At 46.0% G+C, this 18,397-nt stretch overlaps 1 protein-coding gene across 8 annotated transcripts in view; it reads right to left on the bottom strand.

Annotated features, from left to right (window-relative positions):
- The window catches only part of ZNF462 (zinc finger protein 462), a 134,482-nt gene that overhangs the window by 13,447 nt on the left and 102,638 nt on the right, over positions 1–18,397 (bottom strand). For all 8 annotated transcript variants that reach the window (XR_004319382.1, XM_032478129.1, XM_032478128.1 and 5 more), the window contains 2 exons: positions 17,659–17,795; positions 8,328–8,551 (listed from right to left, as the gene is read on the bottom strand). Coding sequence is in view for 7 of the 8 variants with exons in the window: in XM_032478129.1 (XP_032334020.1) it covers positions 8,328–8,551; positions 17,659–17,795 (361 nt within the window). In the remaining variant the exon portion in view is untranslated. The remainder of the gene's footprint in view (positions 1–8,327; positions 8,552–17,658; positions 17,796–18,397) is intronic.

Below are 18,397 nucleotides of genomic sequence, written 5' to 3'. Positions count from 1 at the left end.
TACTCAGGTCTTCTTCTAAGGGGGGGGAGTGTTATGTGATTTACAAACATGGCCAAGTTGCACATGCATTCTCCCACTGCCCTGGGGAGGCGAACCCAGTCTTCTAGGAACGACTGATTAAAAACTTGCTTGTTAAGGAAAGGATGAAATTGGACACCCTTGTCTTCAAATCACTTAGCAGACAGTAAGTGGGGGAGACTGGGATGAGGAAAAATCCCCTTAACGTGTCCCGAGTCCCCCACCTACTGACTTAACATTTGTACCTTCAGAAAGAGACACCCAATCAGGCTGCTTCACATCACCTAATCCTGCATGTCCATGTTAAAAAGAAAGGCCAAGTGCACTTTCTATTTCTAAAAGAAGTGACAGCAGAGAACATGGAAAAACTGCCTCTTACATCAGAAATGCCCATCTCTGTCCCACACTGAGAATGTGTAGTGCTGCAGAGATTTTAAAGGACTCACAGCCCAGGCTGGCAGACTTCTTCTGTGAATGGCCACAGAAGCGAGGATTTGGGGCTTTCTGGACCACACAGTCTGTCACAACTACTCAATTATCGTGTAGCTTTGAAAGCAGCCCCAGACAATACGGAAATGGATGAGAGTGGCTGTGTTCCAATAAAACCGTATTTACGGACAACTGGAATTTTAAGTTCATATAATTTCACAGGTCACGAAATACTACTCTCTTGATATTTTTTTTCAACCATTTAAAAAATGTCAAAACCATTCTTAGCTGGCGGGCCATATAAGAACAGGCCGGGGGCCAGATTTGGTCCAGAGGCTAGAGTTTGTCCACCTCGACTTATGATAGCAGGTGGGTCTTCTCTGCCCACCTCTAAACGTCAGAATGGGAATGAGGGGAAGAATCAGTGGGAGGAAGATTCAGCAAAGTGTTGTCTCTATTTCTTACAGGAAGATGGTCAAAGGCATGGGTAAAAGTCTTGAATTCTCAGCTAAGAGCATTTCAATCAGAGCTCTTGTAAAAGCTTCTACAGAAGATATTTCACTAAATGTATTAAAGTCCTGTGGGAGATGAGCCATGACACCACACTTGCTTTGCACTACTTTACAGGTACCTCCATCCAGCACTTAACATACCTCAATGTGCTGGGTTGTGATTCTTTACTATAAACACTTCCAGGGTAGCAACCATCTCCTACTTAGCTTTATAGGCTCAGTGCAGAGTACAAAGTCAGTCACGCAGTAGACACACAACACACAAGATTTGAATTTACCAGTAACATAAAAACCCACAGGAGGTCATAAAGTATGAAGACCTTTGTAACAGTCATGCCATGATATAAATTTGCTTACTAACGAGAGAAATCAAATCGGACATTTTGTAAAAGATTTTGTTTCAGCACTTACCAAGTATCTATCTATTCTATGCTAAAAACTCATCCAGTCGTTTTTACATGTATTGCTTAACCCTTATGATCATCCTGCTAGATGTGTTATCTTGCATGATGGTAGACGAGGAAAACTGGAACACAAGTGGTAAAGCCAGGGTCAGAACCCACATCTTCAGATGACACAGCTCCAGCTTTCCCCCTGAGAATGCAAATCAACCGTCAAAAAGCAAAATTACTTGCAAAATATGTAAAAAATTACCCATGGGATACTGGCTGAACACAAGAAGGAGGAAGAAAAAAGTATCGTGACAGTGATGTTCGTTCCAAAATTTGATGGGATTGAAGAACTGGAAGCTTTTGAGAATCTTTTCTTCAAAATAAAAATCTTTCTAAGAACAGTAAGAATATAGGATGGTCAAGTACCAGAAGGGGACAGAGCACCGAAGTCAAGGAGAGATCCACTTTCCTTTGCGATCACTGAGTTAGAACAGACCTGACTTAGCCAAAGCACAGACAAAATCCATCACTTCGAGAACCTCAGCCTACCTCCAGTCATAAGCACTCAAGAAAGCTGCATGAAATGCACCAAGAAAGTCAAAGAACTTTGCTGTCGGCCAACTGAGCTGCTGCCGATCTCCCGAACTCGAAATCGAGGCAGAGATGCTGCTGCCGCCACAAACAGGCTTATTTGGACAAACAGGATACCCCAAATCTCCTATTTGAAAAGTGATTCCATTTATTGATTTATTTAGCAACCAGCTCCTGGAGCCTTTCTTGTATGCAGAACACTGTGGTTAGATTTCAGAAGAAAAGAGAAGTAAATATTTAGAACGCTGCCCTCCACGGCAAGACGGAGGCTTGTTAAGGGTTAAGTGTGAGTTGAGGTTGCATGAAATGCGTGCCTTAGGGGAGGAAGAAGGAAAGTTCTATGGAAGCTTGGAAGCAGGAGCCGTTAGTTTTGGCTGGAGAGTTTAGGGGATAGTTTCAAAGGGTTACAGGAAAAGAACATCTTCAAATGTCTGCTTGAGAAATACCATGTAAGGTTCTGCCAGGCACATCCCTCTGAAAAATGACCACACCTTGCTCATCTACTGCTGACTTGTCTTCCAAAGGATATGAAAGAAACGGGTCTATGGCTGAGAAACAACTAACATGAGGGAAAGCAGAGATGAAATGACATAATCTCCTGGAAGCACTTCCAGTTTGCAGGAATCCTCGGAGCTGATAAAGCCAGAGCTGCTAGACTTAGTTGAGACGTGAAACGCGGTCCAAAAAAAAAATGTGGCCAAAGGTGTATTTCCTGATTTGGAGTCGGGGAAGGCTCTCCTTTTGTTTTATTTCTTCTCATTTCCTTCACTGGAAACCAATATTCTATGTGACTTTTTTTTTTTTTTTTTTTTTTTTTTTTGGCCACTGTGGATTTCACTAGTCCAGAAAGCGGAACAATTTTACTGGAATAACTAAAACGCTGGCGATTCCTCCTGAGCTGAATGTTCTGCTGCTTCCTCCAAACTGACAAAAAGTAAGAGATACGAGTTCCTTAGAGTTCAGCCGCCCAAGGCTCCATTTGTATAAAAAATTAAAAACATTTCAAAGTAAATTCAATTAGTGACTGTGTATTGCCTGAATAGACTATCCTTCTAAATTTAATATCGCGAACATGACAATTTTACGAGCAAACCAAGTTAGAGATAATATATTTTTATGTTCCCTAAACTAGCAAAGAGACTTCAGAATCATAAAGAACACTAACAAGGTATAGCATCTCCTTAAACTTTCTTCAAAGAAAAATGTATGTGTTTTTTTCAAATGTGAGAAGAGCAAGGTTTGGGCTTTTTCCATGACTTCAAGGTTCCTAGAAATGTTAAGTCTTTCTCATACACCAGTATTGCCAATACATGGCACTACTAACATGATTTCAGCTTGGGAAGGGTGCATACGGAGGGAGGGAATGAAAGAATAGAATATTGTGCCTCTAGAAGACCTAGTGAGAGAGAAAAGACGGGGAGTTGAAGGATGAAAAACTAAAATTTCAAAGAGCCTGGACCGTTTACCTTAGATTCTAAGAGATGAGAAGTGATTCCTTGTTCGCTGGTGCAGAGATAAAGGTCTAGGAAGACAAGATTCTGTGTCACCTGAAAAATGAAGGTGCTGATTGTCTTCCCCTTTCTACTTCACGTTGGCTTCTGAGGATAAACACAGCAGTGTGAATCCAGGGCACTTGAGAACTTGGTTCTTAAATGGAACGGTTTATTTGACTCCAAGGACCCTTTCCACTGAATCGGTATTCTGTCCAGGCCATGAATGATACAGTCTGACATCTTTAGACATTCCTGAGGTTTAAAAGCTTTGCAGGCAGAATTCAGGAGTCCAGTTTTGAAAGTCCAGTTCTGTTTAATGAAATCCTTTGACTGCAAACACATCCTGCAGTGTCTTTTCGTCTCTTGTATGGATTCTCTCCGCCACACAAAACCACCTGAAGCTATTCACAGAAGGACGTAAGGAGAAACGCACTCAACACCTCGTGTAACTAGAAAAAAACTAAACCTTAGTTTAAAACCAACTGCTAAGTCTACTGCACATTTGAGTTTTGGCAGTTTACACGTTTACCTGGATCTCAAGCATCTTCATAGAACTATCTGTTCCTGGGATCAACTTCATAATAAGAAAAGACTACAGAAAATGAACATTTATTGAGGACCTACCATGGGTCAGGTCCTGGGGAACTTACATCTTTTAGGAATTGAGATACAATTTACTTACCATAAAATTAATCTATTTTAAATGAACATTTCACTGAGTTTTAGTAAATGTATACATTTGTACAACCCTCATCACCTTCTTCTTCTTTAGTCTTAAGAAGGACCCTCATATCCTGCAACTTCTGATCTGCTTTGTCTCCTTAGTTCTGCCTTTTCTAGAAAAGTTCATCTAAATGAAATCATACGATATGTAGTCTTTTGTGTCTGGCTTCTGTCCATTTGACATCATGTTTTTGAGACTCAGCCATACTGTTTGTTACATGTATCGGTTGTTCACATATTTTATGAGAAGTAGTATTCCATTGTGTGGATATAGCACATTTTATTTATCCAACCACCTGATGAGGGAGTAGGCTTCCTGGATCGGCTGGTTAAGTGTATGTTTAACTTTTAAACAAGTTGCCAAAATGCTCCACAGTACACGTGCCATTACACATTCCAGTCAGCCCTGTATGAGATTTCCAGTTTCTCCACATCCTTGCTAACACTTTGATGCTATCAGCCTTCGTAATTTTAGCCATTCTAGTGGGTTGGTAGTTATGTCTTAACTATTGTTTGAATCTGCATTTCCTGAATGATGAGTCCTGTTAAGGAAGCATCTTTCCACGTGATCATTTGCTATTTGCATATCCTCATGGGTAAAGCGTCTATTCAAATCTTTTTCTCATTTTTAATGGAATTGTTTATCTTCTTTTTACTGAGTTGCAAAATTCTTTATGTATTTTGGTTGAAGTCCCTCATCAGTTACTTTGCAAATATTTGCTTCCAATCTGTTTCTTATCTCTTCATTTTCTTAATGGTGTCTTCTGAAGAGCAAGACTTTCAATTTTGATGACATCTAATTTATTGATTTTTTTTTCTTTTAATGTTCATAGCTTTTGAATCACAGCTAAGATTTTTTCCCTAACCCAAGGAAAATTTAAAAAATTTTTCTAGCTTATAGTTTTAGCTCATACGTTGAGGTTTATAATCCATTTGGGTTTAATTTTTGTGTTGGGAGTGACATAAGAGTCAACGATCACTATTTTCCTTATGGAAATCCAACTGTAACAGATTGTTGAAAAATTATCCCTTCCTTATTACCCTGGCACCTCTGATGAACATCAAATGACCTCATATATTAGGGTTTATTCCTGGACTTTTCCTTTTGCACCACCGAGCCATATGTCCGTCCTTACGCCATCACCATACTCTCTGGATTACTGCAGCTTTATAGTAAAAGTTCTGAAATCAAGGGCAAGTCTTCCCATTTTGTTCTTTGTCCATACTGTTGAGGCTATTCTAGGTCCTTTGCATTTCCACATACACTTTAGTACCAGCTTGTCAATTTCTGCTCAAGAAAAAAAGCCTAGTGCAATTCTGACAGATTGATTACATTGAACCTGTAAATCAGTCCGGGAAGCATGACCAGTAGTGAGTCTTCCAATTCACAGATATGATACATACTGCCTTCACTTTGTTCTTTGATTTCTCTCAATAACATTTTGTAGTTTTCAGCATACAGCTTTCACAGTTCTTATTATCGCAATGCTCATTCTTAAGCATTTTATTCTGCTTGCTGTTACTGTAAATGAAACTGATCTTAAAATTTCATTTTCAGATCATCCATTACTAGTATATACAAACAGAATTGATGTTCGTATATTGACCTTGTATCCCGCAACTCTGCTAAACTAATATTCTAGCAGCTTTTTAAATAGATTATTTAGGATTGTTTGCCTATAAAGATCACACTGTCTGTGAACAAAAATAGTTTTATTTCTTCCTTTCCAATTCTTATGGCTTTAATTTCTTGTTCTTGCCTTATGGTTCTTGACTTTTGTATTTCACTCGTTAGCGAACTTCCCTTTAGTACATTGTATATTGACACTCCTGTACCCTTTTCATGAACACTGAAATCAGACTTCCAGACATCCTTCATCCCAAAGAATGACCATTTTTAATTAGTGCATAAGGTCACTGCCTATCAGTCCAAAATTCCGTTTCAGCAGCACTGCTATCTTTGTTTATAAACTCGTGCTTGGAGAATTATTTCAAAACTTCAAACTGCATTTTATATTCATTTAGAAAAGAAGGAAGAGTAAAAAAGCATGAGTCTCATGAACTTTAACAAAGCAGCTGAGACAAAGATGAAAATCATCAGGCATGCCGCGAGCGGCAATCCTTCAGCCTCAGTTAGACGCTCACTGGACTTAATAAGCTGGTCGACCATGAGAGGGAGTAACATGAAAGAACCTAGCACAGCACAGTGAAAATAAAACCCATCAAAGACCATGTCTAAAATGCGGAAGTACAGTTAGTGATTTTCAAGTCTGTTTTAGGTCTTTAGGAACATGACTGCCTTTCTGATACGCTGCTGATACACTGGAGCACAGTTCAATTCACAGACTGTTTGACATGGGTCTCAAAGCGTGGGAAATACCAGGTCTTCACTTAATCTTGTAAAACTTCCGAGAAAGGAGTAACAATTCCCATTTAGAAATCAGGGAACAGACACAGAAATGTAAGTAACTTGCTGAAGCTGCAGAGTAAATGGTGGAGACAAAATTCAAACCCACGTCTGTCTGGCTCCAAAAGGTCTAAATGGGGCCCCTCGTTTCTTGAGTAACCCGTTTGCCTGATGCATATTCCAAAGTCCTCCACGGTCCACGGCTGCTCGGGGAGCCCCTGCTTCCACATCTGGTATGGTTTCCAGCCTTCTCTGGATTTCCCCAGTGACTCACAGCTACTGTGCAACAACTGGGGAAAAATTTATCTTCCTGTTTTGCTCCATCCCCAAAATACCAGCCTGATGGCCTCAACTCTATAATAAAAAAAGATCCGAGGTGGTTACGTAAATAAGACACATGTGTGTGGATAGAGAAAGCTTGGCTTGAAAAGGATGAGTGATTTTCCTTTCGGTCTGGGGGCAGAAATGCCCAGTTTGACTAAGAAAGAGTATGAAGGTTTGTAAGGGAGGTAATTTGGGCTCTCCTCTGCTTTTATTCTTTGGGTGGACACATTAGAAAACGAACACATTCCAAAGCAGAGAAGTTGGCATAAAAAGTTAGCATCAACTGTAGATGGCTGACCGAGCTCAGCCTTCTCTCTCTCAACACCCTGCAGGAAAATTCTAGATTCAGACAGGAATCTTTAATAACTTGGGTTGGTAAGTCCAAAAGAGAGAAACTCTGTTTCCACTGACAGGACACAGAGCAAGGAAAAAGGAAACAATATCCAAAGTGCTTCTCATTGTGCCTTAAGTAAACACTCACTAGATGGTTTGGATTTGTTGGTTAATTAGAAAACAATTCAATGGGCTCTTTTCATGAAGCAAATACTCACCACATCTCCCCACCCCGCCAACTGGACAATATACAAAACCAGCAACAAGTGTCTCAATACTTGATGTGCCAGATACGTCCTAAGAGAAGTGAGGAAGCCGTCCTGTGTGATTCACCCTCTGGCCAGCTGACTTTCGGAAGAGCATTTTCTTCCTAAACCCCTTATTTTATGTCCTGTACTAGTTTATTCCCTCCCCAAATAAAACACATATCTGACAGTCCTTGTCATGTTCTGACATGAGCAGCAATGCCTGGAAAATGTTTGGAGTCAGCAATATACCAGAAACAGCCTCCAAGATTGAGGGACACGGGGGCTGGCAGCAAGCAGGGGTCCACGGCCTGTCGCCTATTTTTGTAAATAAAGTTTTATTGGAACGCAGCCACGCCCATTCATTTATGTCTGGCCTGGGGCTGCTTTCTTGCAACAAGGGTGGAGTTGACTAGTTGCCACTGAGACCATCTGGCCTGCAAAACCTGAGATATTTACTACCTGGCCCTTTACAGAAGAAGTTCATCAACCTTTGTGATAATATGTTCAAAAAAATATGGAAAAATTACTCCCAGTTAGGATAAGGTTTTTAAAAGGAAGGCAGGCTATTTCCTGGAAGGTATAATGATAATTATATAAAGCAAAGGAAAGCGGGCATCGAAGAGACCAAAAATGTTAAGCGGCTGGGCTTGAGGAGGGTCGGGGCGATTTGCCTTCCCCCATCTGTGCGTTCCAGTCTAAAAGGACCTTACAGTCCTTCCCTAACAGAATAAAACGCACCGCATTTCACCCCTGCTTAGTTCGCGTCTCCGCCTCGCACGCCGCGGGGGTGACAGCTCAGCCCGGCCCCTCCCACGGGGGCGCTGGGGCCGAGAGGCAGAGGGCGCGGGCCAGTGTACCTTATGCTCGTCCCGCAGGTGGCTGTCCAGTTCCTCCGTGTGCTTGGTCTCGTAGTAGCAGAGCTGGCATTTGTAAGGTTTCAGTTCATTGTGCTTCTCTATGTGTTGCTGGAGGCTCTCGTCACTGGAGCAGGTGAAGGTACACTTATCGCAGCGGAAAACTACTCCCTGCAAGTATTTGGACAGTTTGGACCGGCACACTTCAATGGGGACCACGCGCTCTTCTGTGGAAACAAATTGGATAGAAAGACGGGAACGTTGACTGATGGAAAGCAGTGTCCCTTCTGGCGAGTATTAGGAGAAACTCACCCGTTCAGCGTGGCCAGTCCTTCCGGGTCCGTGAAGTGCACGCACATGCACACTGTCCCTCCCACAACCCCCAAATCAACGCGGTCCGCTGGTACCTGTGGGGGCTTTTAAGGCCAAAAGCTCTGCGCACTTCATACCCAGAATGGCCTATAAATAGGGATGAGCAGGCTGCAAAGTGCTGGCTAATTCCCGGGGGAGGTGATTAAAGGAGAAAAGAATGGAACTTTTACCAATAAGAATGATTATCAACAGCAACCATTATTAGCATGTCCTACTTCCTCAGCAAGTGGTATCTGGGCTGGATTTACAGATGTCTTTAAGGGGGAAGGAAACTTGACATTCTCTGAGCACTTATGTGCCACCACTGTGTACCTCCCTAGCAGCTCTATCTGCCTGGAGTTACTCCCATTTTTACAAATTAGTCAGGTGAGGAACCAAGCTTTTAAGTAACTCTCCAAAGGTCACAGCCTCTGTAACTGGCCCAGCTGAGATCCGCACGCCTGTCCCCCGAACGCAAATCCGTCATTTCCCACCATTTCCAATTCCATTCCTGTTTCCCCTTCCAAGATGTTCTCAAGGAGATACTTTTCCTTTTGTTTTTTTTAACCAAGGGAATCCCTAATCTAAGATCAAATCTGAAAACAAAGAAACCCGGACACTTTCATTCACAGAACCTCCAACTCGGAAGCGCTCACGCAGATGAAATGGCTGCAGGCAACATTCCGGGGGATATGGGGGTGGTGTGGGCGATATGGAGGATTTGCGCCTTTTCAGACAATCTGTAATCTGATTGTCACAAGGGAGAGAATAAAAGAGAGAGAGGATTTGGGTGCCTCTCCCGTTAACATACCAAATGCTGGAGGGCTGGAAGTGCGCGGGCTTGTTTATTCTGTACTCTCTCACCCTCGTGTTTAACTGCTCAAATTAAATTTCACACCAGTCTGCCCAGAGTATCGGCGCACGCGCCAGATATCCATAACTGGGATAAAATTAAAATCTGTGCTATTTATGCAAGGATCAAATATAGCGTGTGTTTTCATGCTGTGTCTGGATTTCAGAAGACTCCGAAAGTTTACAAATGGACGCACACAACATATACTTATATTATTTGGAAACAGCAATGTATTATTAACTCAGGAAAGCGCGATTTATTCTCAGAATCACTGAGGAGCAACATTTCCAGAGCATCAGTCTGTTTGCGCTGAAGCCACTCACTCAGGGAGCCTCCCTTTGTCGGTGGGCTGTGCCTGGCCCCTGGGGAATTCTCCCCACCCAGCGGCAGCCTCAGCCCGCACATTCTCACCGCAGGGCGGCCACTGCCTTGGGAGTATTTGAATGCAGCGATTAATTGGCCAGCAAAATGCTGGGCAGAGGCAGTGCGGAAGCTGGGGTCTGCAGCGAACTCCCTGGAGCTCTAATGCATATGTTATTTTCCCTATACAAAGAATCAGTCGCTTATTTAGAAATATAAATATTTTTAAACCAAAGTAGAGCAGGCAGCTAAGAAACACATGATTATAATGGAATCCACACATTTTCTGAGAATAGCAAATGTTTTAACAGTCTTCTAACCATTCAGTGCCATGGTTTGGTGTAAACGGAAGGAAAAAATGCTCCGGCGTAAACTAACGAGCTTTAAGAAAGCCCGGGCTACGGCGTTCTACTCACTCCTCTAATTCAGGGTTTCTCAACAGTCGCACTACTGATATTTAGGTGCCAGATACAACATTTGCTGGGGGCGGGGGGGTTTCCTGTGCGTTGTAGGGTGTTTATCAGCGTCTCTGGTCCCTACCCACCAATGCCAGCAGCACTCCCTCCTCCCCAGTTTTGGCTACTGAAAATGCCTCCAGACAACTGCATCCTGAGGAGGTGCGATGGACTTGGGGTGAGACACCACTCCAAACCAAGTGCCAAGCAGCAGGTCGGGCTGCTCTGGGAAGACGTGCGGGGACACGAGCCGTGAGCAGTTGGCAAGAGACAGGGGTGCAGGCTGAACCAAGAGGACTGCCCCCCACACACTATCCTTCAGGAGTTCGCAACGAGTGTTGGCATGAACTTTTCTGGCACCTTCTTTGAGATGTGCATCCTCCCTTGCGTGCTCGCTCGCTCACTCGCTCTCTCTCTCTCTCTGCGCCTGATTTCTATTCTGTCATTTCTCCTGCTTCCATGTTCATTCTTTGGCTCCAGCCAGTCCCGTCTGCCCCAGTTTGCTGACCCCACTGGGGATGGGGAAGAGCTGCCTACGATCTTCCAGGTCAGGATACCTCCAACCCTGGAAGACAGTCATTCTGTTACCTCCCTGTCTTCCCTTCTCCCCTGGAAATGATCGGTTCTTTCAAACTTGTCTTTCGACAGGTCTCCTTTTCAATTCCTCTACCACTGTGGTAAGTTTTTTTTTTTTTTTTTTGCAGTTTCCAATTTCACGATGTGTGTCAAAGTGACCTTTATACAAAATCAGGAGCACTCAGAATAATCCCTGGGAGTCAAAATAATGCCAATTAACATGAACGGCCACTCCCATTTACTAAGTCTCAAGCCTGGTTAGGCGGAATCAAGCCTGGTTAGGCGTTCCCCCATCACGGCGACTTTTTACCGCATAACGCCCTGCAGAGTCAGTCTGATTACCTTCAGTGGAAGCTGAGAGTGTATCTGTTAAGCTACTGCCTCTAGCTCAGCACCAAGTTGTGGCCCGGGAGCCTGGGTCTCCGGCCCTTCGACATCATCCTTCTCCATCACTCCTGCGAACGACCCTCAGGGCGGCACATCCGAACCTTACGCAGTGCACTTACAAGCCTCTCATTCCTAATAGTTCAAGATTGCAAGAGCCATCAGTGTCTAAGGTGACCATTTCTATCTGAATTTCTTCCAAATATCTTCTGGATTTCAAAAAATGGTAACTTCCCTGCTTAACCTACTCAGAAAGGCAAGACTTCCCACTTCCAAACTAAGACACTGCCAGCATCTCAAGTCTCCTCCTTATGTGCATGTTCGTTTTAGAAAAAAGTTAACCTTTTTTTCCCTTTCCACAAACATGGCTGACACGACCAAGATAAAAAAACAAGACAGATTCTGCAAGGCGGGCGAATGACAGACAGCGTTTTCTGAATGAGGTTATTCATGTTCGAGGCGGGGGAAGGACATACAGCGAGGGACTGGAATGTTTCCAGGTTCGGCCTGAGCCGGTCTCAGCTACAGAAGCTCCGAGCTCTTCCTACGGGGGCAGCAACAACTGTGGGTCTTTCTTGACTTCACACCTCTCGAAATTACCTTGGGTAAGAAATCAAGGCCTGAATCACACTCATTGTGACTCAGCTTCCAGCACTGGCTGCATAAATATTATGACTTCACCCGTGCGACTCCAAGAGAGAACGTCTCTCATCTCCACATCCTCCAAAGATGCTCGGCGCTGCAGCTGGACATAAAACCCACGGGAGGCTGGGCCCTGGGGCAGCGCCAGGCGGAAGCTCGGGGGTGCTCGGGTCCAACCAGAGCCCGCAAGTGTGTGCCGTCAAGCTCATGTGGTGCTGGGGGGAAAATCTGCAGAATTTCAACTACCGGGGGGTGGGGGTGGGGGTGGGGTCACTTCTGCTCAAAACCGTGCAAAAAACCACATCACCGTGAAGTCACCAAGTAAAAATCCTTCCTGAAAGGCCGATCACAGCACACGTGGGTTTCCTCCCCACCACGCGCCAGGCCTAAATGATTCAGGGAGAGATTTGGAAGTCATTCACTCCAATAAACTCTGAATGTAGATTATCATACAGGGCCAACACCCACTCTGGGCCAAACCCAAGATCCACCTGCTACTTCTCTCAGCCGAATGGGTGACAGGGGCTGAGTATCAGAAAGCCACCATCCCCAAATACAAGCATGACAGACACACATAAACGGAAACACAGCAGCTCCTGTAAGAAGTCTGACCTTCGCCAGGCTCCCATCCTCAAGCCAGAGAGAGCTGGGAACTGCATCTCTGACTCTTTATTTTTTCTTTTAAATCTTTATTATTATTCACTTTAATTAAAAAAACTTCCGGGGGGGGGGCAAGAAATAATTCGGTTTACTTGTTTATTTTAATGGAGGTACTGGGGGTTGAACCCAGGACCTCGTGCATGCTCTCCCCTCCCCCACCTCTAATTCTAACAGGCATAAGTATTTGATGGATAAGAGACGAACAAGTAATTTCACCGAATAAAATTAAAGACTGTCTTGTCTCAGATTTTTTTTTCTTTTCTCAAGAAAAGTGATACTGATCAGATCAGTAAGGGGAGATGAGTTCTGCTCCAAAAAGATACCTACCTGCAGGGGTCAGATAAATTCAGCGTTTGTCTCTGTGTTGAGGCTACAGGCTGGGAAACAGAAACTAAGTGAATATGCCAGCTGGAGAGCAGTCTCGGTGATTACACACCTCCCTGACTATGACAGCAATATTTGGCAAAATTGTTTCGTGTCGGTAATTTAATCCGTGCCTGATTTTTCAGGTCCATTCTAAGCATCCAAGGTACATCTAGGCAAAGCTGTGCAGGAGGCACTGTGCTTCCGGGGTGATAAAATTAATGGAAAGGGACTCCTGAAACTAATGATGTCCTCGCGCACTGTCACGCTTCCCACGGAAGTTCAAGCTCTTTCAGGGCGCAAACCTTGCCTGCCTCTTCATGGCTGTGTCCCTCAGGCTTGAGACACTGCTAGCCTGTGCTGGGTGCTCTATAAGTATTTGCTGCAGGAAAGAAAACCCACCAAAAGTCCTACCACCAACTTTCTCCTGGAAACAGAGGTCTCACGGCTTCAGCGTTCCAGGATTAAACCGGTCCAGTTGTGGCCAATCTCACCCAACGTGGATCTGACCTAAGTTCAGAGTTCCTCAGAGACATGGGTCTATAATCCCTGGCTTCAATCTTTGCTAAATTAGAATTCTCCCGGTGTCTCCTCCACACCCGAGCATCCCATCTGTCTCCTGAGTAACGTTCCACTCCTGCGTTGGTACCTAAGCCTTCCTTCATTCGGCCGGAACATCCCTTTCCAACCTTGCCTCCCATTCAGTTCAGAACAGTTGAACTCCCTCCTCTGTCAACACATCTTGCTTCCACTCTCCTAAATTTGTTAAAAATTTTCCTCCCCACCAACAAGTGTCCCCCAGAAATGTCTGTCCACAAAGGACTCTCAGACCTCGTTGGGACACGGGGTCTCTGCAGATGTCGTTAGTCAAGATGAGGTCATACTGGGTTAGGGTGGGCATAAAACCTGGTGTCTTGGTAAGAGGAGAGGGCGCACGGACACACACTCAGAACAGAAGGCCGTGTGTGGACAGACGCAGAGACTGGGGGGAGGCAGCTACAAGACAAAGGGGCACCAAGGAAAGTCGGGAACCCCCAGAAGCTGAGAAGAGCCAAGGAAGGATTCTCCCCTCATACCTTCAGAGGGAGCACCGCCCTGCGAACAGCTGGATTTCAAACTCCCAGGCTCCCAGATGGTAAGAGAACACATCTTTGTTGTGTTAAGTCCCCCAGAAAACGAATACACCCCACCTTAAGTCTGCGCTGCCTGTTGAAACGTTACGGTGGCTCAGTCTGAAAGCCACCCGCCTCCAGCACTTTCCTTACCCCAAACAGAACTGTATCTGCCACTGTGAACACCCTTGACACTTGCCACTCACGGTCTTATCTCTACTTATGCACCCCTTCATCTCCTTGGGTCTCACATACCCCATCTGATCCAAAGAAGTCGGCTGGGCGTGGCATGTAACGAGCAAATAATGGATGTCTGCTGAATGCACGGGCAAACGGGGTGCTGTCGTCTGCCACGGCTAACATTACTCCACAGTCACTTCTCATTCAGACTTCCTGGGAGTGAAAAGGATTCTCTTTCCCCTCCTCCTTATTTAAATTTGTCAATTTGTCTGGAGAAAAAGCTACGGAAACGCTATTCTTGCAAACAGTAGCTGGGTCTCACGGCCAGTTCAGAAGTTGGTTTTCTTGCCTTTCATTCCAAGCATTTTAATTGACGAAGGTCTCTGAAAGATCTTGGACCGCAGGCCCCAGAGAGCAAAGCTGTTTCTCCATCCACCGAGTAAGGAGGGCCCAGGTGCAGAAAGAGCCAAGTCTTGTTACTTTGAGCCCAGCCCCTACTTCAAGGCAGATACCCAACCCTGTCTCTTGACTTGTCGAGACCTGCTTCCCACCGAGCTGCCGTTCTGAGGGAGATGGACGCCAAAGCCAGGCCAGGGGCATGTGGCCGACACGGCTGTCCTGCAGCATCCTGCCGTCGGCGGTTCAGCGGTCCTCGTCCCTGACCTCCAGCCTCCAGATCATCCTGTCCTCAGACCCAGATGCCACAGCCACTAGAACGCTCCACGGAGTGACACCAGTCACCTTCCCAAGGGCAAGACAGTGATGCCTGCTGGGTATAAAGGCATGGGCTGGGGGGGCATGCAAGCCTGGGTTCAGATCCCAGCTTGTCACTTACTAGTCACGTAGCCCTGGGTAATATGCTCAGTCTTCTGAACCTGTTTTTGCCCCCGTTATTAGGGATGACGGTAATACCCACGACTTAGGGTTTTGTGAAAATTCCATAAAATGACTTATTGGAAAGCACTCAGTACAGCACCTGCTACCTAGTAAGTAGTCAGCAGTAGTAACCATGTTACTGCCTTGAACGTTGCCTTCGTTACTACCAGTCCTCAAATGCTCCTATTCATTCCAGACTGTGCACTTTCTGACCCCGACAAGGACGGTATTTATATGCTCCAATGCGTCTTTTAATATAAACAATCTATAAATAAACAGAAGAGACTAAGTAACCAGTGACAGGCCAGTGCTGGGACCCCGGGACCAGGGTTGGCTCCTAGCTTCCCTGCTCACGGGCTGGGTGACTTTGGTTAAACTCCTTCAGCTCTCACGGGCCCGCGGGACTCACCCCTGGATTTATGGCCGGGACAACACTCCCTACATCATACACGGTCCCCTTCGGCTGAACCCACTGGAGAAACTCCTCCTGGGTTCCAGCATCTCAGATTCCTGAACATTTCCTGAACAAAATTCCAAATGTCCAGCAAACGCTCTCAATCCAATTGGTCCTGTTTTTGTCTCTCCCACAGGAGGCGGGGGTCCCAGGGTCAAGTCTGCGGCCAGCTGCCCAGAAATGCCCGGCAGACACCAAGCACCCCAAGTGCAGGGGAGCCTTCTCCAACTTTCAAGTGAACTTTCAACGGGTTTCTCCTTGTTCTGCCTTTGCCCCAATCTCTGCATTTGTTTCTTAATCCCACAGTTCTGCACGACTGTCTTAAATCCTTTGTGACATGACCACAAATAACTCCACTGAATCAAAGAAAAAGTCGTTTTTTTCCAGCTTCAAGCTTCATATACATAAAAGAGGACCACAGGAACGGGTATCACCCCTCCCAGCATGGTTGGAAGGTGCGGGACGGCGTGTGTGAGGCCCCGTGTCAGGTGTGACGTTCAAGGCTGTGTGCCAGGCCGTAAGCGTTTCATACCTCTCTGCCTCCCCTTTCTTGAATTCTCAGCTCAGGGAGGGAAAGTCATGGAGCTCATCAGGCATCAAGGCTCTGATCCCACCAGGCAGCAACATGGGAAAGAGAGGGAACCCACTGCCCAAGTCAGGTCTCATTTTTCTGGGTGCTCGGCAGCTGCACGACTCATGGCCTTGCCCCAAGCAGTGAGGGGCCTGGAGTGCCTGACCCCTACCTAGGCCAGGGGACCAGAAGCCAGGTGACTGAGGCGGGACATCAGGAGGGACCACTCAGGCCAAGACTTGGGCCTAAACCTCCCACATGGACATCCCGACCCGTGGGCATCTCACGTCTCAGGGGCGTGCCAGGGGAGGAGGAGGGCTGAGGGAGCTGGATGTGGAGTCTCCCCGCAGTTTGCAGCCGATGTGGGTGAGATGTCACGCTGGCCAAAGGCAGTGGCTCTCAGGAAATGCTGGAAACTTTGAAAATGCGCCCCCATGCTAATATCCAGCATGTCAGAATGAGTGACATCTCAGCAGGACAGCAGAAGACACTCACTGCTTTTGAGATGCATGTGGTAAATACCGAACGGCTTTCCCAGGTTAGAGGCAAAAGAAGGAAGGCAGGCAGGAAGAGCAAGAGGAGGAGGGACAGACGGACAGAGGGAAGGAAGAAGAGATGGAAAGGTCAGGAGATGGAAGCAACAAGAGAGAGGTGGCAACGGGTACCCAAGTGATCTTTTTCCATCCACCCCTGGCTTGAATTTCTTCCGGACAAAGGCATTTTTACAGAAACATATTTTTCCTTCCAATGCAGAGGAGGCCTGTTTACCAGTGTTTTAATTGGCCAGCAGTAAATGCAACTCAAAGGAAAACAGAAAGTACCTAGAAGTCGTCTCCCAGATTATCAAAGGAAGCAACATTCTTGGAACACCCAGCATGCCTCCACATGGAACACACCAGACACTTCACATGCCATCTCAGAGGCATCGCCGACATCTCTTTTTACGGACGAGAGGTTAAAGGCAGGAGACTTTAAAACCAGAGTTTCAGCCCACAGCCTATGGGTTTTCTAATATTTATCAGGTCACGTTTCGTTCTGAGAATTTTTCTCTCTCCATCCATTTCAAGGGAAATTCCACATCCTGCTTTGGAAATCATCTTGGCCTTCCTTCGAGGAACAGCTGACAACCCCACTGCTCTTCGCCTTTTACGCGTCTTCACCCACCCACTCTGTTTCTCATTCACTCCTTCCTCAGCAAGGTCGTGATAACAGAGGATTCACAGACCAAAAATGCCTCACGCTGGGAGGCCCTGCAGAGGTGTTCACTGCAGAATCCGTCACCTCTGCCTCCCTCAGGGGGAGGAAACCCTCTCAGTGGGAAGACGTTTTTACCCTGCTGGCTGCCACTGGGATGGATCGCTATAATTTCTTGCAGGGAGAGGTGAGGAGTGAGGGCCCAGGGCAAGGGTGCAGCTGCCACCCCGAGACGGCTTCCCTGAGACGCCCCCTGTGCCACCCTCCCCCTGCGCCCCAAGAAGAATGATCTAGGATGGTTACCTCGGTGCAGCACGATGTGGTCAATCATGTTGCGTTTGTATTTGGTGTGATAGAGGCAGAGAGGACAGCGAAGATCTTTGGGGCCCTCCTCCGGGACCGCTGAATGCCCGGCTTCCACGTGCATAGTAAAAGCAGATCTGGGAGAGAGGTGGGGAGAGAGGCGATGAGTGTGACAAAGATCATCTCACTCACACCCCTGTGGCCGGCAATCCTACTGCAGAGACGCCCCAGTCCCAGGGACCAAAACCACGGCCGTTCATCGTGTTTGCTGACCCCGAGTTCCTCGGCCACTCGGGCACTAACTGAGCACTGTAACACAGTGGGAACCTCTTTTTGGAAAGTATGCTACTTGTCTGGGTTCAGGGCCAAGTTTGAAAAGGAAGAGACAGACTCCTCCACTTTATTCTTGAAAACCAGAAGTTGCCTATCAAAAACAGAAAACAAAACCCCTACAAGAATATATTTCTCATCGCACTCGGAAGGAGAAGGGCTCTTTTAAACAAGCAGGGACGCCCCACCAACTGCCCCCATGACTCTTCCCGGGTATGGGGGAGGACAGGTCGGTGAGGAAGACAGGATGGCTGACAATCATGTAAACGCCGCTGTACCAGCTCAAAGGCAGAGGGTACCACTGCCTCCCCCTCCATCCTCTTCAGAACTTCCAAATTTGCAAAGCCTCAGATGTCTCATAAAAATGAATGAAACCAAGAGTTGAACGGGCAAGGTCCCCATTTTAATA

The sequence above is a fragment of the Camelus ferus genome, chromosome 4 (genome assembly GCF_009834535.1).
Source record: "Camelus ferus isolate YT-003-E chromosome 4, BCGSAC_Cfer_1.0, whole genome shotgun sequence".
Taxonomy (NCBI): domain Eukaryota; kingdom Metazoa; phylum Chordata; class Mammalia; order Artiodactyla; family Camelidae; genus Camelus; species Camelus ferus.
Note: the sequence above shows the minus strand (reverse complement) of the source record. Positions and strands in the feature narration are given on the sequence as shown.